The following is a 21541-nucleotide window of genomic DNA, read 5'->3' on the forward strand; positions in this document are numbered from 1 at the left end:
TTAGGCACAGTATAATAAAGAGTGAGCGCGTTATCTGGCTTGGTATCAGTCGCGGAAAACGTTCGCAGTGACGGCGTGCGCAAGCAATTCGCTTCGAAGAATCGCGGGATTTGCTTCATCTGTTTTCCTATCATACACATTTCATTTCTTGCCGCTGGCTTCGCTTAACTTCCTCTAAATACAACGGTGCTGGTTTGTTATTGTCTCGCGCGCGGTATACTTCACCTATACTTTGGTGACGATGACCTGATGCCGGAGTTGGTTGCAGGGTGGCTGGAGCACAATGCTTCACTGAAAGCGGACACACACACACACACACACACACACACACACACACACACACACACACACACACACACACACACACACACACACACACACACTCACACACACTCACACACACACACACACACACACACACACACACACACACACACACACACACACACACACACACACACACACACACTATCGTGCCATAAAGGTTCCATAAATTCTTTATCAACACCGTTTTATCAATCAGATCATCAGGACTAAAGGAATGCGCGCACGATTGACTGATACGTTGATTGTCCCGCATGGTGCAAGGTCAGCGTAGAAAGGCGCGATCGACGACGCATACCAGGTAGAAGCAGCAGTGTACGCTTACATGCTGCTTGTTGCAGCACGCGATCTGGTTTGCCATAATGATAGACGCTTTAACTTTTTTTTCCGCATGTTTTTTTGCTCATGTTAATGCCGCAACGTCGACAGAACCTCACGGGGCGAGTGATAAGACATTGTTTGCCTCGGCAGCTCTGTAACCGGAAGCGGCAAACAAAGATAAGCTGCGGTGCGTAAAAGGAAAAAAAAAAAAAAAAGAAAAGAAACAAACAAAAGAAAGAAAGTTTTGCTACCGATGTTTCTGACGTTCGTGTCTCGAATAGGCGAGAGCTCTCCATGACTTCAGCACTTGTGCGCTAAGCCTTCTGCAAATTTTGTTCACTGCGTTTTATAGCGCTTGAATTATTTCTCCACCGGTTCTCCCCCTATACCTCTGATACAGACAGCTGATCTGTATCGCCAGTCATACTCCATTTAACGCAACCTGTTGCAACCTGTTTTCAAACGGGATGACCAAGCGCAGAGGAACGGTTTCCCCCATTTACAGTGACGCAAATGATTAAAATACCCTCCCCCAAGCCACCTCCGAAAAAAAAAAAAAAACTGTGCTGTTATCACAGCCATGAATTTGTGTTTAGAGTTACTAGTTCCTCTTGCTTGTTTAATTCCTTGCACTTGATATGGCTCCGACATGGTCGAAACTTGCAGGCGGAGTCCACCGTCAGCCTCTAATACTCCCGTCTACAGTGTCAGTTTAATTGAGGCATCACGTAACGATTAGCGTGGCACATTGGGAAAACCTTTAGTCTTCCTCTGTGACATGCAGCCTATTATCGTTCCTTGTTAGCCGGCTGGAACCGTGGCTTTCGCTCACCGTTCTTCGTTCGCAAACAAGCTCGCCAGCGCCGCGTGCGATTTCCCCCTCCACATGCCGACATATTCATTGTCAAGACAGCCGTGACCTAACAGTTCATTTCTTGTTGGTTGAAGTTCGACGCAACGAATGAACCATGACCGACTGTGGCCTTTCATTTGGCAATAACCCGCCACTGTAGCTCAATAGCTATGGAGTTGCACTGCTCACCTCGGGGTCGTAGGTTCGATAAAGGCAAGGGGGGGGGGATCTCGTCTATTTATATTTAGGTGTCCATTAAAGAACCTCAGGTAGTCCATATTAACCCGAAGTCCCCCACTTTAGCGTGCGCCGTAATCAAATTGGGGTTTTGGCACGTAAAGCCCCAGCATTCTTTTATTTTTTTCGTGCTATATTAGGCGACCGCGGTGATGTTTGTTGTTTTCCTTGCCTTCGCCTACCGTGCGTCTGTTGTTGCGTGCACGCTCAACCGGCGTTAGCGGGCGCTCTGCGGTGGTGTGCGTGCGCTCATAATTAACGAGAGGGGGGAAAGGGGTGAGGGCAGTCAGGAAGGCGCGCCCTCGTTTCATCGAGTGTCGCGCCGCGGTGTCTAGCGCGCGCGCGGGGGGATGAGTAATCGTGTCCGAACCGCGCGCACTCACGCTTTTGCGACTGCCAAGCGTAGTGAGGAAATAAAGAAAGAAGAAGAAATAATAATAAAAAAAGAACACCAACAGGTCCGCACCTTTCTAGATTATGCATGAGTCGCATGCACGCATTGGTCGTGTCGGTGTAAATTCAGGTTTCACGTATATGTATAGTGCTTGCGAGGCGGCGCACATGTGGCCGATTAGTGAGCGAGCGCGCTCGCTAGGGCCGCGCCTACATTACTTGTTTGTTTGTTTGTTTATGCAGCGATCCTTGTTTATGCAATGGTTCTGGCAGTGTCATTTTGTTTGCTGAAAACAAGGCGGCCTCATTAGGGAAGCCTATAGGAATATCGGGCGCTAAGTTAGACGACGGCATACATAGGCTCTGTGCAAGCTCGATCACTACCGTCGACGCTGCCGCTTAGGCATATGTCATACTCTGAGGGTATACGACTGAGATCTCGTGTACTGAGGGTACCTGAGTATACTTAAGCCGCTTGTCTCTTGTCGAATCAGGCACTGCGATGCGCTGACATGCACCACGGAAGTTTTGTCGATCGTTATCGAAATTGTTATCGATCGTCAACAGTCTTTGCGGCTGTGCATACGGCAGGTATACGCGCCTGTACGTGCACTTGTATACCATCCGCGAAACCGAGCTTTCATAACGTACGTACGTTGTCATCATCGCCAGATCTGTAGCCGCAGTTAACTCAAGATGCACTTGCCTACTCTAGGAAGCACTTTTAATTGGCCCGGATGATTGGTCAAAAAATAAGTAAATTGAGAAGTTCGTGTAAAAGCCCTCTGTATAGAGCGCTGCCGTCAGAGTAGTGAAACGAAACGGTGTCTTCGTTTGAATCAACATAAACCAGCCAAGTAAGCGCGATGTTAAAGCACTGTTCACTGAACACGGGTTTTGAGCTGCAACATGTTCTTTCGTATACATGTTGTACGTACGAGTATATGCTGGTTGTGCTAGACAGCACCTGCCTCGCTCTGCACGGGTGATTGAGCTTTATTGCAGCCTTCCATTCCATAGAGGGCACTTGTACTGCTCGAATTTCTCGTCCCCCCCCCCCCCCCCCCTCCCCGACATTTTTTAATGAGTATCATGCGCGGGGAATCATTGCGGTGTACGTATACACGCGAACACGACAGTGCACAGCGAGTCGTACTGGCGACGGCCGAGTCCGCGACCTTGGTTCCTATTCTACGGACGTCAAAGCGAGGTCACGCTTGTCCTCCCACGAGTAGGTCGTCTCTATAGCGGCGAATTGCCGCCTATACGTACACGCACCCGACGCGGCATTGCATGGAGCTGCAGAGACGGAAAGATTACAGGCCTCGACAGACAGGCCGGCTCATCATCCTTCTTCCGCTGTGCTTGCATAACCGCCGCTGTATACATGTAGCGCTTCCCCGCACAATGCTGAGTGCGTGTCTCTCTTTTCTTTTTTCTCCATTGCAGCGGCCGCAAGAGGCGTCCCAGCGCCAGCGAGGACGCGGACACCATGGACGACTGCATGGCCGCCATGGTGCTCATGCGACTCTCGTGCAGCCCAAAGTCGCCAAGGGTGCCCTCCGACGCTCCTGGTGAGTGGTAGTATATATACACACCCGTCGGCACACCGCCATCCCTTTCTTTCCAGAGAGTCCCCCCTCCCATCTTTTAGCACTCGAACCTCCACCCCTCAGTCACTCTGCGGGATCAGTCCGGAAGCAGAGCATATAGGAACGACCTTGCTGAGTGGTGACCGTCTTGCAAGAGCTTCCCAGCGCAGTACGTAACGACGCCATGTCATGCGGCCATGTCATGTTGAATACGCCGGTTCTCGACAGGTCACGGAATTAAGCTTAGCAGCATTGTACTTTGTCTATATACTTCAGGGACGAACACCTGCAATGGACGCATGAGTGCTGGTGGCTCCAGCGCCGCCATGGGATACTCCAGGCGTTGAGGTGTTCAGAAGCGGTACAGATGCAGTGTTCGTGGCAAGAGATGTCCCCCTTGCACAACCCTTATTAACCGGCACCATTTTATCTCGACTCGCTCCCCCACCAACTCAAACGCGGCCATTGTTGCAATAACTGAAGGCAGCTGACCGACTATGTCAGACTATGACAGACTATGTCAGATATGACATATCATCAGATATGACAGACAGATATGACAGACTATGTGCGCGCTGACCGTCGTCCATATCCGAATTCTTGTGTCTTATTCCACTCCCCCTCGCTCTGCATATGTACGTGTATGGGGTAGCCAAAAAGTATAAAATGTATTGCCCAGCCTTCTCTCTCTCTTTCTCTTAGGGCGGTTATACCTGGCTTAGTCCCGCACATAATCACACGCACGCACGGACGCACAATGTTGCTGCGATGCAGCGTGACACCAGCTGTGACTTCAGCGCACAGCTGTTGTCCCTTCACGACCCTTTTATTTCTTTTTCATGCTCTCGCAGTCGTAGCGTTCTTTCTGTTTCGAGTCGCTTTGTACACGATCTTGTTTTGCTCGTTCGCCAGCGATGTGGAAAGAAAAAAAAAAGGCCATATATAAAGCAACACCCTTTAGCTACATAGCACTATCTCTGTCATTAGTATTCACGGCGCGTACAAATTTATACGGTCGTGGATCAGCGCAGCAGCTCGTGGTTGAAAGCTGGAAAAAATTTAAAAAAAAAAGAGTTATAAAGAACGGGCAGAAAGAGAGAGAGAGAGAGATAGGGGGAGAAGATACAGGCCGTGCGCTCAGTGTGTGTATATACTGTACTATATATGTGCGACTGCGTTCGCGGAGTGTGCTGCATACTGAGGCAGGTATAACAGGTCAAGAGAAGCTCGGTGTGTCGCGCGATTGCGCGAAGCAACAAGGTCGTGCGATCGTGCCCCTATCGGCGCGTGTTGAGTGCACAAGACGCAGCAGCAGCTCCACATAGCACGGAAAGGTCGTGATTCAGTGGGGGCGCCCCTTTACGAAGACGCGTAGGCGTCGGGGTCGCCGTGTACACGGGTCTTCGGGCATTCACCGGGCCATTTCGCGGCTCAGCGGGGCCGCGCACAGATAAGCGGACTGACGGCGCCAAAAAACCGGGCGAAACACATGTGCATCGCATTGAGCATTTTTTTTTTTTTGGCTGTTTGTACCTTATTTTATGTTATTTATTCCTCGCCGAATGCGCCCAGCATATCTTTCATAACTGCAGACTCGAACGGAAGGAGTGCCTGCGAGCCTATATGTGCAGCCGGAATGAGGTTCGAGACGATTATGTAAAACTATATGTCTAAATATTGCGCGGCTTCCATATAGTTCGAATCTTCACTTGCATGACAGTTAGCCTTTTATGAGTCTTCGGAATGTGGGAAACAAATTCAGGCCTTTTGAAGTTATCTGGCCGCGTGCTATGATATACACGAAGCTGTGATCCAGGACGTGTCCTGTCTCTGCGATAACTTCGGTTTGAACATCACAAAAGAACCGAAATTAAGTTAATCAAAACACCGCACGAGCGCGTTATGCTTTGGGGCCATGTTTTGTAAAGTTTCTGTTTTGAGTCGTTTAGCCCTTCGGCATTGACTCGCACGAAACAGCGCCTTCGCTGGATAGCCTATAGATCGGCCACTAGAGTAAGCGGGGCCGATAATAGAAAGTGCATAGAAAATACAGGCCCGCGCGTTATTAAAGCCGGGACAAATTCGGGCGACCCTGTTTGAGCTGCAGCGGGTGTACACTTATAATAGAAAAGGTAAGCGACTTCACCGAGACGACGCACCATCCCGAGTCGGCCGGTCGCGCGGTTTAAATTTGGCTCCTGGCGCAATCATTCCGCCTCTGTTCGCCAACCGTCGTTTTATATTCGTGCCTATATACGCGCCCCGCCTCATTCCTCGGATGCTTTCTGTCAAAGAAACGCGTATAGAAAAGAAAGAAAATCATTTTTGGCGGGGAGTCGAAGAGATGCGTCTTCAATCCTCCGAATGCATTCATGCAATACGGCGATGCATGCGCTTCGGTAGGAAGCGAACCGATCGGCGGCTCTCGCGGTAATCGTCACGGTATCTGGCTCTCGCGAACGCTTGACGCGACGCGACCCCGATCGCTCGCGCTTGACGGAAACGAGCGCAGTCGAGGTGAACTGCCAACCCAAGGAGCCCAAGTCGCTTCGACGGTCGACGCGTGCGCCGCGAATCGTGAAAGCCATCGCCGAGCGCGCGCTAACAGCAATCACCTCTCGCCTATACACTCTGCCTCAACAGTTCCGTGCAACGCGGAGAAAGCCACTGGTGGCGTCAACCAATCGGGAACGAGTAGGCCGGATAACGATTCTATTCCAATTCCTTTTTTTTTTTTTTTTCCTTTTCGGGCTTCAGCAGTGGTCCGAGCGGTGCCACACCTATACGTTATCGCTATGATCGGCCAGTCGGAAACGGTGCATGATAAGAAAGGTATAGAATGGAAGGAGAGGAATCGATACATTATACCGGCCCTTCTGCCCGTCAGATTGGACAGAAAGGCTCGCCCATTGTGCGTTGCCTAATCCTGCCGTGACCCTACGTACCTTTCACGTTCGGAAACGTTAGAGACGTACATTGGGCGAGCGCTTGTTTCGGTTATCTCTGCTCGATTGGTGATGCGAGCCGTATACAGCTTTCGTCACGCTGCAAGAAATTTGATTAGATGGCGCATAGGTATACTTCGCTCGCTGAAACCGTGCGGCCGTTTTTTCAGCGTTGCGGAAGCTATAGCTGCTAAAGCCCCTATATATAGGGGCTTTAATAGCTGCTGCAGCTGGTATCCGTCAATCCAGGGACGATATATTGTGCGCTATGCGCGAGAGCCCGTTTTGATTGGTCACTGTACTGTCGTTTGTTCTGGCGATTGGCTGGCGTGCTGGCTCAACTCTCACCCCATTCGTTGACCGTTCCAGTGTGCGCACGCAGTCAGTGTAGCTCCGGGTTAAGCTGCCGCCAGCTCCACGGTACTGCACGGTTTTTCTGTCTCGGGTGCGTGCCTGATGAAGCTGTATTATACTGATGACAGCTGCATACATATCATGTGCTGCTTGGAAGTGCCACTTTGTAGACTTTTTCTTTCCCCTTGCCGCATTTCAAAGTTCGCTGCATGTAGCAAATTTTATCTCCATATGTCCCTCTTAGCCGTCGTATACAGTTCTGGTGCGGCTTTCGAGGTCATTTCTTTTAGTCCTATCGGCCCTCACCTTACTTTATACCCTCTCTCATTTATTGTCAAGAAGGTATTTGGCGACGAGCCATCGCTTCCACCTTCTTTCTCACTGTATAGGTATCTGAAATTCGAGAATGCTACAAGGTATCGCAGCACAGACACGACGTATGTATTTGGTAATTACGGGAAGGTTGCAATGGGCTTTGAGAGCGCCCTCGATCTTTCCTACCGTTTATACGATCGAAACCGTTTGAGCTAGCTTTAAATAAATAAATAAATAAATAAATAAATAAATAAATAAATAAATAAATAAATAAATAAATAAATAAATAAAGCTTACTCGTTTATTCTTTGCTCTGAACGCACGTGTTATCATGGTAATTGAACGGGAAGTCGGTTTACGTCCGAAATAGAAAAGGAACGTACGACGTGGCCATGTTTGCGAATACGTGAGCGTTCTGTGTAGGAATTCTGCGTTTGTAAGCGAACGCGACGTGACTTCATTGGCGAGCTGCTGCTTCTGCAGCAAAGGGATGCTCCTCGCATTCGACGCCGCGCATGCCTCACCCATCGATACCTTAGCTGTACTGCGACAAGAACTATGATCTGGTTTCTCATGAATTATGCTTGACAGTGCGGTGCTTTAAAAAAAAAAAAAAAAAAGTTCTTGCTCCCTATGCTCTTGCTATGCGCTGCACTATACTCCCCCTTCTAATGTTTTACGTGTTACTCCCTTGTCCCGACACCGTGTTCGTTGTATCCACCATTACGTGAGGAAAATGGGAGGATATGGTGCGCAAAGGCAAAGCGTGATAGTCCATGATGATGATGAAGTACGGAGGTTAAAACCCGATCTCCCTCGAAGCGTCGACCTCATATCGACGAGGTACTCGCCAGCGTTGTAAACCCCCTGACTTTACCAGAGTCGCTCCATCTAAATTAATATCGAACCTTTGACCGCGCGGGTCCCTCGCAACTGCCTATAAGAGCTTCGGCTTCACGGAGAGCGCGCGGGCAGTTCGACACCCATCTCTCAAGGCCCTGCAGGAGGTCCTGTCCGCGTCGGTTGTTCTTCGTGGGCAACCGCGCCCAGTCGCAACACCTGCATGCAGGGGTAATCGAACCCGCGAAAGCGAGGCATTCGAGGTGCAACGCCCTGCGAGCCACTGCCCCACAGTGAAGGAGCAACAAACGAACGTGCCTCGCAGGCAGGAACGCGTCTTCGTCGTCTCTGATGCCAGTCAAACCGCAGAGAAAGGAAGCACCAGCAGTGACGCGCGCGCGCGCGGCGTGTCGGCGGCCATCGACGCCGCGCGCGCTCCGTATTTCTCTCCGCACCACGCTGGCAAAAGAAGGCAGAGCGAGCCTCGCCTGCTTGCGACCGTTGGGGCGGATTCGCTCGCCAGGAAGGGGGGCACCGCGTTGGGGGCTCCGCTCTTGACTGACGGCGTAAAACCGTTTCAGGGAACGGGGGGCTTCTTGCCTCGGCCTGTCGGCACACGCGCATAGCTATACAGCTGCGATCGGAAAGGGAAGGAGGAGGCAAAGGAAGGGCGTGCGCGAGCGAGAATAAAATAACGAAAGATACGACGTCGAGGACAGTGAAAGGTCCGGACCGCAAGGGAAGCTTCAGGCAGGCCTTGTGTTTATGGCCCGCTGAAAAAGACCCGGCGCCCGTGACCTTTGGCGGTATACACGGAGAGCAGAGAGCGGATTCCTCGCTCCCGACGATATTATTATTGCTCCCGTTCTACTTCTTTACTTGCTCTCGGCGCTAGGAAGAAAGGGAAGAAGCGGGCGTTTGGGAAGGGGGGAGGTTTGGTGCCCGCTTGCGATGGGTATAGACTCTCCGTTGGGATGTGCAGCCTAAAAGGCCTCCCCTCCGCTCCTCCTTCGGGGTCAAAGGCACCGAGCGTGTTACGTTCTGGGGTCTTCTGTTGGGACTAATGGCGACAAGCTGTGGTGAGCCCTCTTGCGTTATGCGCACGCGCCGATGCAAGGCGGCACAAGCATGTACTGCGCACCGCTCCACGCAAGCCCCAGGTTGAACTGTTCAGCTCACGCATTCCCGCTAATACGGCGGTGCGGAGCCGGAGCAGCTGTACATGATCGTTTCGTGGAAAAGGGAGTCCACGCAAGCGGCGGTTTTAATCATCCTGTGGCTACACGGATTGTTGCAGGCAGGGCTGCAGGGGAAAAGTGGAGTGCAGAGTTTGTCGGCGTAATCATGACTTTCGCGGCATTGCCGCGGACGAGCGTAGCCGAAGAAAAGTTGCTGTGTTCTTATTTCCTATAGTGCATGCCATCTTAGCGGAACTACAGTCACAGTCATGCTCCTCAACTTCGACAGTGGACGTCCAGGTGTCAAACTGTAGACAGCTGCGGATGCTGCGATTCGCCTGCTTTAATTCCTATAGACGATACTCACTGCGCGACATCACGGGTTCAAAGTTGCACGCACCCGCTCCGGAAATTTCGAAGCAAAGCACTGAAGTGGATGACAAAGAGGGTGTTTTGGTCCGCTTAAGCAGAAACTTGAAGAGGGACTACAAACATATGTGTTCATGTTCTGGTCGCGTTTATCGTGATTCACGAGACACGTCATGTTCATATTTTGAAAATAGGGAATGCGTATGTCGTGTACACATTATATGCGAGCATTCAATGCGAACGAATGGAGACCGCTGTATATGTAACAAGCGTCTTGATTGCATCATCTCGACGCGAAAAAAAAAATAATTTTGTATATGGGAACTGCTCCTAACTAACGTGCAGCTGACGAATTATAGCTGTTCATCTGCGCTTCTCGGAATGTGCGGCTCTGTAACGCTGTATTCGTGACCACGATGATGGAGAACTGCGAAATAACTACTATATATATAGAATGGACGGATCCGTCCGTGTACTGGAATCGGCTCGCCATTTTGCCTGATTCAACTCAGATATGCCCATATGTGCCCCTCTTCCTGTCCGGAGCCTCCTCCGCGGTTGTCGATATCGGGTCGAGCGCAAAGCACGCACGCATCACGCCGCAGTGCATAAGAGTAGCGGGCGCGAAAGAGCAAGCCGGTAGCCGTGTCGTCGTAAGTCTCGGGCAAACAGTGGCGCTGACGCGACCTGCCGAGGACACCTGACGTCTCCGATAAGAGGGCGCCCTTGCTGAGGGCATCGCTGGACCTCCCCTTATCGCTTCTCCGCGGCCGCTTCTTATCTGGTCTCTGTATCGGCGCCCCCGCTGTGCTCTTGCTTCGGCCGCTGGGATTGTTTACCGACCCTCTGCGTGAACCTCCGTGGGAGACCAAAAAAAGCAGCGGCGTTGCGCGGCGTGGCGATAAAATCCAGGGGCGTACGTACGGACAACCTGACGGCGTGAAAAAAAAAAGAAAAAAAAAAAGTGTTTACACTTTAGATATGAACAAAAGAAAGGAGGAAAGGGCGCCGTTTTACTGTAATCTGGCAATTCTGTACTGCAAGATGGAACATTTCCTGCAATATTTTGTTTTGCTCCGCATGACGTTGTGTGTTGTTACCGGCTCTAAACTTCTACATGTGTTCTGCACATGCTTGGACAAAACGTAATGGCCTGCGGTACCCTAGTATAAATGAATATACATTATGTAACGTCAGCGTTTCAAGGTTTATTGTACTTTTCTTTTTCCCGTGCGGTGGCCATGGCCTTGTCAGCGATACGTTTGGGCACGACATGTCTGTTATCGCACTATAGCACCCAGCTTCCTATAGCGCACCCAGCTGGCCTTAAATATGTTCTAATGGTGCGCTGCGTGTGATTCGGTTTCAGCGTACGTACGTACAGGAGAGGACGGGTCTCCGTCCTCTCCTGAGCCCTGGGCCGCCAGGCGAATTACGCATGTACTCTGCTTTGGGAGCTTATAGGAAGGAAAAAAAGACGAAATAAAAGCAAATCAACCTCCGGGACCCCCTGCTTCGCTAAAAGCAACCCTAACAGAGCAGGCACGATCCTCACTGTATAAGAGCGACGCTGCGAGGCGGCACAAAGAGCCGGAAATCACCCCCCTCCTTTTCCCGCGGCCGTTTCCATATTTGCCCGGTTTGCACGCGCAACGCTGATCGCGAGATCCGGGCGATACGCGCAGAGCCTGAACAGCGAGAGACGAAAGGGTGCAAAAAAGAGAAATAAATAAAATGATGAGATGAGAAAGAAAATGCCGGAAGTCATGTGAGCGCACGCAAACGTAATCGCAGAGCGTTGTGCAGGGTCTTGTCAAACAAAACTTGGCGTGCTTCCGCGATGAGTTATTCACGCCGTGTCCTTCGCTGCACAGCGCGCTGATACATGTTTCCGGGCGCTTCTCTTTTTTTTCTTTTTGGTGCACGAACGAAGTGGGAGAAAAAATTAAAACTGACAGCTCCCTCTGCTGTTATAATCGACAGTTAAACGAGTTAGCGTTGTAATACTGATTGGAAGACGGTATATATATATATATATATATATATATATATATATATATATAAGGTTATACGTATTAACCCTCTTTTGACGCAGTGATTGATTAAATTCTGGGGTCATACGAGCCAAAACCCGGATATGATTACGAGGCATGCCGTAGTGGGGGACTGCGGATTAGTTTTGACTTCCTGGGGTCCTTTATCTTGCACCCAATGCACACGGTACTCCGGCGTTTTTGCATTTCGCTCCCATCGAAATGCAGCCGCCGCGGTCGGGATTCGATCCCGCGCCCTCGGGCGTAGCAGCTCAACACCAAAGACACAAAGCTACCGAGGCAGGTGATGGTCGGTGGATTAAAGCGTGTCTATAGTTTGGCAGCCACTGCGTGCACACTCTAGTCCTTTCGGGAAATATCTGTCGCTGCTGAGGCAGTGCTTGTCTTTCTCAAGAAATCTCTATGTATACTCGTGAATAAACGTGTACGTTACTATATATATATAGGTGCTACATTCACTTGATTCAACATTTGGTATACGGTGCGCGCGCAATCGATAAAAGGCCGTCGCGTCTTCTACACGCTTTATAAATACGGGGAGTATACTCATGACAAGCGTCAGCTATACTTAGATTCTTTATTTCTTACTTTTTATGAGCTACTTGCCTTTTGTCTTCCGTCAGAGCATGACGAAACAAATGCATGCTGAAGGGAAGGAAGACAGGCGAAAGTAACGAATCTATATGCAGACGAATAAAGCTTTCTCCGGGCCCCCAAAACGTTGGCGTTTTACTGTCTCTCCGAGACAATTACTACAGCCGTAAGTGGCCGGACGCGCAAGTTTTTTTTTTTTTTTTCTCTCTCTCTCTCCTCCAAGCCTCGCTGATAAGGTTCTCCATGCAGGGGAGGAGTGCCATCAATTGTGGATGCACGACCTGTGTATACTCATAAAGTTCCAGCGCCATCAGCAGAAACGAGGGCGATATATATATATATATATATATATATATATATATATGTGCAGGCTGAGAGACAGACATATGAAAACAAAAATCCCGGCCGGTGGCTGTGCGGCTGTCGTCCTCCGACGCAGCCGTGCGCGCGCAGAAAGGAAACACCATTCTCGCGATGCTGCTGGCAGGCGGCTCGTGTCGTAAGTTTCTCCCCTTGTCCACAAGCCAGCGCTTGGGCCGGGCAGCTGCTGCCTGCCTTTTCTGTTAAGCCATGCCGGGAGTATATATCCCTCGCTCTCTCCTCTTCGGATGCGCCCGCGCGGGAGCTAATTCACGTCCGCGACACCGCCCGGACAGCGGAAGGTGGTGGAAGGAGAAGCCGATGGAGGCGCGAGACTCTGCACAGCAGCGGCAGTATATATAGACGAAACAGGGGGGTGGGGGTGGGGGGGGAGCTGAAGAGAGGGTGGTTGGCGGTAGTTGGATCTGTCGCGCGCCCGCATGTTTATGACGGTGGAAGAAGACGAAACGATCGCCGCCGCTTGCCGAGGAAGGAAAAGGAACCGGCGTCGTGACGCCGGCGATCAACAAGCTCGTGGAGCAGAAAAACTCGAGAAAACATGCAGGCGGCCTCACCCTCGCCTGCGCTCTCTTCCGAGTCGTCGGTCGACTCTCGCGCTATGACACGCGTCGCTTATAGCGAGTCCCGAGCAACTTCGCTGACGTACGGCTTCGTTGTTTTCTGTGGTTGCGGTTTGACTGAACTATAGCTGTCGCCGGAAGGAGAACACATTTCCGTCTTTTCGGAGTAAAAGTACCGCAGAAATTGTTCGCTGCATGCGGCGGTTCGGTATAAGAATAAGAATCGGGTGAATAACTCGGAAAAAGCCGCTCGTTATTTATTCCAGCGCCCGTTAATTAAGCGCAGAACATTGCTTGAACCCCGTTAGCACCTCGATCGTGACCTGGAGATTGTACTGTAGGAGAGTGTGGCGGTGAGGCGTCGACGTATATATAGAGCATGACCACCAGCGCCCGCTGCAGTTTTTCGTTGGAAGCTTAGTAGGGCAATGCGGAGACAGGTAAGCAAGACATAAGAACACACAAAGTTTCCCTTGTGCCCTTCCATCAGTCTCGCTGTGATACTTCCAGGTGAGAAACACCTTGTATACAAACCAGCAATGAGTCTCCCTCTCTCTCTTTTCTATGGCACTTTGCGTGGAAGTCGCCCGTGCGTGTTTTGAACCTTATTTACTACCGTCTTGTGACCATGATGTCTCGTACAGAGGAACGATTAGGTCGCTCTCTTATTGTTTTGTTTTTGTGTAGTAAATAATCATGCATCATGCACAGCCTTGTTCGTTGGTAAAAAACTGCACACTTAGTAAAAAAAAAAAAAAAAAAAACTGCACGAGCAGTGCAGTTTAGATTGCTCCGCAATTACACCGTCACTTCATCACTACACGTCATGTCTAGAAGGCCCTGCAGCGTGACGCCAAATTACGCCGCCTTAAACGCAAGCAGACTGGACTATCTTGTCTGTGCACTCAGGCGGTGCTCATGCTTTCATAGCCTATTCGTATACTGGCGGTGCCTGTTAAACCAGTTACGATGCCTGCGTATGTAGCGTGAACTATATATATAGCCATCATGTATCTTCAGATTAAGTAAATGCGCGAGAAAGGCGCCTGGAGCGCGCTTCCAACAAGAGAATTATGCGAAGAATTGTTCGGACTAAGGAACATGAGAAGTCGTGTATATAGTAACAGGCATGTAACGAGCAGTATACATCTGCCGCAACCAGCATTAATGCCAGCGCTTACGCTGACGTCACGTGCTGAACAAAGTCACGTCATTCGCTAGAGACAATGTTCTCGTCGTGTATGCCGAGTCTCAACACGTTAGATAAATTCCGACAGTGGCGGCGAACGTCGGTCAGGAAGTTTCTATTCGCCGACGCCCACGCGTTGACGTCACACGTAACAAATAAGTGACGTCATTCGTTCGTGAGGCGCTCTGTGGCCACCTGTTCTAAAAGTTCCCAACACTTAGAGAATTAGCGAGAACCTACACAAATTTTCGTCCTTGCTCAGACGAAAGTCGTCAGAGGTGCACTACGCACGACTGTTTCATGCTTTATTCTCTCTCTCTCTGTTCTTTTTACACTGCGCGTATGACGTCACGTGCTTCACAAGTGGGTATACGAACGAATGTTCACGAACATCCGCTGCGCGCGACATGTACGTCCTTCGGCCGTTCGCGTCGCGGTACTGTGTACACTATATATACGGTCGCTGCATACAGGAGGTCACAGGAGAGCTGCGACCGCTGTTGGCTGCCGCAGCAGCTGCCAGCGAGGTGAAAATAAGCCGCGCGTGTCAGTGCACTGCGCGCGCGGATTCTGCCTAGTCCATGGGGGGCGGGGGTCGCTTATCGTCCCTCGTTGCGGCGCTTTACCGTCGTTGCACGGTCGGCTCTGCCGAGTCGGCGAACGCTGTATCGGTCGATGACTGCTGCTCCCTGGATGCGTTGCCTCTTTCTCGGGGTAAACAAAGGCGGACGAAACCAGGGAGCAGGGGCGCGTGTAGTAGTAGATCTGCGGAGAAAGATAGAGAGAGCGCTGCCAAATAACGGGGCGAGGGAAAATAAAAGCGACAGCGTAAACTCGTCAGATTAGCTCGCGAGCCGATGGTGTTCGCGGTTCGATGGCCAGCCTACTTTCTAAGCAGCTTTTGAAAGAACGAAGAGCTAGGGAGAATAAGTCATGCTAAATGTTCTTTCTGTCTATAAGCCTGGCGGACATCCATCGTCGCCTTGCTTAATGAGACCGTAAGCTGTAATCTTGTTATAACGGAACCGTGGGCATATGTAACGATCGCTGATAACGATTAACTTTAGATCGACCATCTTTTCCTGGCTGGACTCTATGCAATAATAAACCGCGCTCTGCCGATGTGTTTTCCTACATGTAACATACTGTTGCACCCCCCCCCCCCCCCCCTCTTCCATAACAGGTGTGTTATATGTTGGACAGGCTTCGACACAATGACTTTTTTGGCTGGAGTGTATCTCTTGCTCGCGGCGGACTCCGCACTCGATCTTTGTCGATACACAGTCAACAGCCTTTCCCGGAAGTGTAGATGGAGAAGGAAAACAAACGTCACTTGAAAAGAATGCAGCTGACGCGTAAACAAGTGGCAAAAATTTTAGAAAGAAGCGAGAGTGCGGAGCCCGGACGCGCGTGGGACCGCGCGAATAAATTTATTGCGCGTCGTGCACGGGTCAACGGAATCAAGCACCAAGTGCGCACAATGGGAATGTAAACAAGCCGCCTGCAGCTTTGGAAGTATACAGAGACAGCGTCATCAGCCAGCGCCACTCGATTATGTATGCATGTATATACGCGGCAAACCGTATTCGTTGTTACGTCACGCGGCTTTCACGACGGATAGCGCGAGGGAATCGCACTTGCTGCTGACATCAGCGATCGGTCTTCTCGCGCGACAGGGCTTGGCGTTATTCGCAAGCATGCAAAGCGCCGGCGCATGTGTAACGTAACGCAGATGAAAACATGCAGCGCGGGCGAAATTGAATAGCTTTTGTGGCGACACACATGCGCGCAGAACACGCGCTCTAAACGAAGAGCGACCGTTGCCCTTCGTGCGCGAGAGACGTGCTGCACTTGGACCGCGGCGTACAGATGTTCAGGCCAAGCAGTAAGTAAACAGACGCGAGGATCTGGGCCTATGTTTGCGAATCAGTTCGCTGTTTGTTTAGCAACAAGCGCGGCCAGTAGCCGATCGAGCGAACACATCATGAACGAAAGTAACCGGCCAATGATGAAAAAAAAAAAAAAAATAGACAGTTTCTATACGAATGAAGCGTTTGGTGACGTCAGTCACCAAACTTTCTGACCAACTCCGGATACGTTATAGCGAAAGCTACAGGTCACCCAACCAGAATAGAGAAACACATAAGAAAGCGTTCTTCCATTGTCCGCCAGTGATCGCCCTCAGCCGACTGGATCAACTTCAAGCATTAGGATCAATGGCGCACATTGGGCGAGACCCCATCTCTTCTCTGCAACAGGCAGCCAGCTGATCGTTTTATTGATCGGCTAATCACACGAGCCGTAGCGTCTGCCACACTGCGCGGAATTGGTATAAGAAGGCGTGTATATAGATAGATAATATAATATAGAATTTAGGATGCTTCGCGCGCTTTTTATACGTGCATACGTTTTGACAATGCTAATTTTGCGCACGAGCCTTCACCGTACAGCGTTACTTCTACCAGCTTATAGCTGTGCGACAGTGCAGCTAAGCTGGTGTGTCGAGATGTGTCGCAAGTGTTTCGTTCGACGCCACCATGCAGCGTCACTCTGTTATGCTTATACGTGTTCCCAACCAGATCGAAGACCCGCGGCAAGTATATACGTATAATCGCTACCGTGCAGCCCCTCCTCGACCGGCCTGTTTGAAAACGAGCCCAGTTACTCGGTCTCGGAGGCAACCACTTTAATGTCACGAGATTGTCTGCATTTTATAAGAGCTCATCGAGCATTATATCCGCGTTATACGGGTGCGCCACGAGTCTCAAGATAAGATAAAGCGACTGTTTCATGTTTCGTACGCATTTCGAAGAGGCCGCCGTGTGCGGCCGTCTATAGTCCAACGAGATATATGATCACCGCGGCATTTTCGCATATACAGAGTGCCCCGTATATAGACGCCAATCGGCTGTTCGACACCGCTTCAGCGACTACTTTTGTGAGTGCGTGATGTACGAAACGGGAAAGACGAACGGATCATTGGATGGGCGAGCTTCGCATTTGGTTCATGCAAAGAGAGAAAGAAAGAAAGAACAGTAAATGAATCGAAGAGAGCACCACGCTTCGGGGTTCTGCTCTTCGAAACGAGCCTGCCGAATCTTTGCATGTTCTTTCTTTCACCTCTTTTTTTTCCAGGTCAAACGCCTGCCGAGCGATGCATGTACGGCAAGCATGTAGCACACACTCGCTCGCACATATCAAACGCCCTTCCTTCCCGGCGCGCTTTAAATACTTGCCCGGAGGTCATCTTGTATAGCGGGATCTCTCTCTCTCTCTCTCTCTCCCTCCCTCCCTCTCTCTCCTTCTGCCCCTCTCTCTGGCAAACGCGTGATGCCTCGGCTCGTGTACTATAGACACCGTGCATCGTGTGCTCTCGTTAAACGGCACTATCGGGGCACGCCCGTGGGATTCGCGTCAATCTCGCGCTTCCAGGTTCGTCTGATGGATGGATGGATGTGCGGGTGTGTGCGTGAGTGCGTGTGCATATATATGGTGGGGGCGTGCGCAAATCTATATTGGGAAGAGATAGGCCGTCGTGCCGTTTACCCGACAGAGGCATGCACTGTCTTTCGCCTGGTCTCTTTGTAGACCGTCGAGTAGAAGACCGGCCCTGGGGATACGTGCGGAAGCAGCGCGAGAGAACGCTTAGATGCTATTCTGGTTTCGCGGACGTCTCGCTCAAGGCGGTGCGCGTCCCGCCAGCATTAAACACACCTGATGCAGGATTGTGCAGGGTTGCTCTGTGCGTTGCCTGCGCGGCCTTGTACTCAGCTCGTTGCGTGTATATACTGTAGTGTGCTGTGCTTGCTAACATGCTATCGCGCGGCCGTTGTGTTTAACTTACATCGGTATTTGTGATGCGAGCGCGCGAGATACCGAGTGCTGTTCAAGGCCATATACCTTCCCCAGGCGCCTTCCCATTTTGCACCGAAAAATCGCGTACGTTTAATCGCTGTCCACAGTCACATGGGTGAATAAGCTTCCGTTGTCTTTTTGCGGTATCGTTGAATTGCACATTGTCTCAGCAGCGATAATAGCGGCTTGTGTGCCGAATGTGTGATCAATGCGACGCTGCCAAAAAAAAAAAAAAAGGCAGCCCTGATTGTGGCAGCTATATAGCATCTAATGAATGCAATCATGAGAGCTTTGGATATTCCATTAATTTTGTCTGTGTGTGTGCGTGCGTGCTATGATTTTGACCTCGAGCTGCGCAAAGCTCATTGATTGTGTTTAACGTCGAAAAGCAACACGTGAGCTGCGAGAGGTGCCGTAGTAGAGGGCTTCTGATTAGTTTTGACCATCCAGATTCCTTTAACATGCACCCGAAGCTTAATTGGTACACGAGCGTTTTCGCAGTTCCGCCCGTATCGGAATACGACCGCCGCGACCATGAATCGAACTCGTGACCTTTAGTACTGAGCAGCTGGACGCCATATACGTGTACGGCCACTGATTCACCAGGGACACGCCTGAGCATATACGAAGTTTAAAACAGCAACACTGTCCACAAAGCTCGCTTTCGAAGCAAGAGGCCCACTCGCATTATCGTGTCAGGCGGATCTCGTCGGGTGCCTACTTTGAATCGGAGCATGCGACTACCACGTGACTTCCTACGTATACGCTGTATACCGCGTCCACAGCACGACTTCCTTTTGTGCCCCCAATTTCAGTTCTCTTCAGCCCGCATCCTGAATCGTATCGCACTTGGCTCGACTTTGGATAATATACGGCGTCTGTGCGGGCGATTTGTGTGTTCGCACACCGAAAAAAAAAAGAGAGAGAGAGAGAGAGAGAGAGAAACCCGCAAACAAAGCGTTTCCCGTTACACAAGGCACATGTTTACAAAGAGGGCTGAAGAAAGCGCTGCAGGTCTGACGGGCGCTTGTCGGGATCGGATCGAAAATTTGGCACACATCCGCCATTGCTCTTCTGTTCATTCTTTTTTTTTTTTTTTTCGTCCCCCATTCCACCTCATTTGCCTATAGCGGCGAGCTTCACTCGACAATGTGGGCGTCGGCCATTGTGTGTGCGTGTACTTGCTGACCGTTGGCACGAAATGTAAGGGCACGCACGCACACCCCGAGATCTCCGTTCGCGCGTGTGAAATTTTGAAATTTTCTTTTTTTCCCAGTTCCCGCGCAACTCGCGCACAGCCTCGCGTCTATCCTGTTTGTTCACCTGCTCGCATGCATGCGAGAACCACGACAAAGGGACTGGCCGACTGACTGCATATAGCTGCTGGCCAATGCGCGTTGGGCGCTTTTGCCAACTCCAAGCGGGGCAAAGCAGACCCGGAGGGGGGGGAGAAGGAATAAACGAAGAGTAATTTGCGCGCTGTATATATGTATGTATGCTCGGCACGCGTCGTTTCGTAATCCGCTGCCAGGCGAGTCTCCCCTAACAACAAATCGGTGGCGGTGCTGCTCCGGTCGACATTGGAGTCGCGGCTGTGCAGCAACAGCAATTCGTCGCGTTGCCGGCGGTCTGTCGACACGCGGTCGCGCCGCAGAAGAAGTGGTTCACCTGCCGCTCATCTCTTTCGTAACTGTTTTCTCAGTCGTCTTTCCGTTCCTTTCTGTCTAGGAACCGCGTCGTCGCCTCGTTTATTCGTTTTGTATGCATTCCACTGCAGCCGCAAACACACGGCAGCAGCGCTATAATAGGTCGCGCTTCTGCTGCGCAGCTCTTGCGAGAGCCAACTGGCCGCGTCATGCACGTGTATACATACAACGCATGGCCCCATCTATTTCCCTCTCGTTATTTTTCCGGCGCTGCTGCCATATATGCAGCCAATGCGTCACCGTGTCCAAACTCGCTGTCGTTGAGCCAAGTTGGACTGTTGTGTTAACGAAAGAAAAGGAGCGTGACAACAGAGGAGAGGAGGAAGAGAGGGAGGGGAATAGCAGAAGTCCGAGAGCGACGAAGGGAAAGGGAAATAAGCTAGCGCGCTGTGGCAACAACCTTCTTTTCTTCTGTCGTCCCTTGTTCCATATGTCGCGCGCGGCGCACTTTGATATTTCTCCGTGTTGCTCCTTGCACGGCCGAGCAGCTGAGACGTCTAGCTGCGACAGACAGCGAGGACGCTATGGGGCGCCGCCTGTACTTGCGTGGGCGTCGTGGGTGTGGGCACGTGTGCAGCAGCTTTGCATGCTATATTCAGGGCCGCGCGTGAGTCGATGCGCGCAGCAGGCAAGTGGCATGCGCACCCTGCGCGTTTGGTTGCCAAGATTTCGAAGCGGCGCGATTCGCTTAGCTGACGTCACGATGGTGCCCTTGACGTAGCTACCATTGAGAGTCATCTCGTTCGTTGTGCAAGCGACTGTTGTTGAATGGCATGCGTGCTAGTGTATCGTTTTTCTCGTTTTATTTTTATTATTTATTTACGAATTAAAAGCCGAAGCGCATATACGTGACCTAAAGGTGTTCCGATTCTCGGGCAGGTGACCTTGTAGAGACCTCTGTTCCGACGATTGTACTATAGTTCCAGTGAGCTGTATACTAGTGGAATAGTTAAGTATACACCATATACGTATACATATAAGCAATTTTCAGTTCCTCTGGATCTATGGAGGATACTACATTGACCTTGAAATTTCCATCTCTCTTGCGCATGCACGGCTGTCGCGGTCACCACGCGAGAACATTGCCGATATGATTAAACTATCTCTTCTGATTTAGTAATCAGGAATAATTATCGAAACGAAGCGGCATAGTGGATACCGGCAGAGGAGGCTTTCCAAAGTTCTACCGCGTCCTGACGTTGTTTTATTCCGGTGTAGTACCGAACGTGTGACCGTGTCGAGCTCTGACTGGCTCGTTAGCTTTCGCATGCAATCGGCATAGATTGTAGCTATATAAGCTCCGGGACTGGGTCGCGACTTTGTATCAGCAAAATGTGCTGCGCTCCGTCGGCACATCTGGAGCATTGCAAGGTCCCTTCCCAACGCAAACGCACAAACAGCCTGACCGCAGCTTTAGAAAAAAAAATAATAGTAAAGAAGCTCGACTATCCGCTCGGTTCTTGTACGGAGAAAAGAATGAG

At 50.8% G+C, this 21541-nt stretch overlaps 1 protein-coding gene across 1 annotated transcript in view; it reads left to right on the top strand.

The window, feature by feature from the left end:
• Positions 1-21541, top strand: part of LOC119450091 (zinc finger protein 704) — a 111295-nt gene that overhangs the window by 21316 nt on the left and 68438 nt on the right. Inside the window, exon 2 of the mRNA XM_037713453.2 lies at positions 3578-3702. Coding sequence (XP_037569381.1) covers positions 3578-3702 — 125 coding nt within the window. The remainder of the gene's footprint in view (positions 1-3577; positions 3703-21541) is intronic.

This window comes from Dermacentor silvarum, chromosome 4, assembly GCF_013339745.2.
Source record: "Dermacentor silvarum isolate Dsil-2018 chromosome 4, BIME_Dsil_1.4, whole genome shotgun sequence".
Lineage (NCBI taxonomy): Eukaryota > Metazoa > Arthropoda > Arachnida > Ixodida > Ixodidae > Dermacentor > Dermacentor silvarum.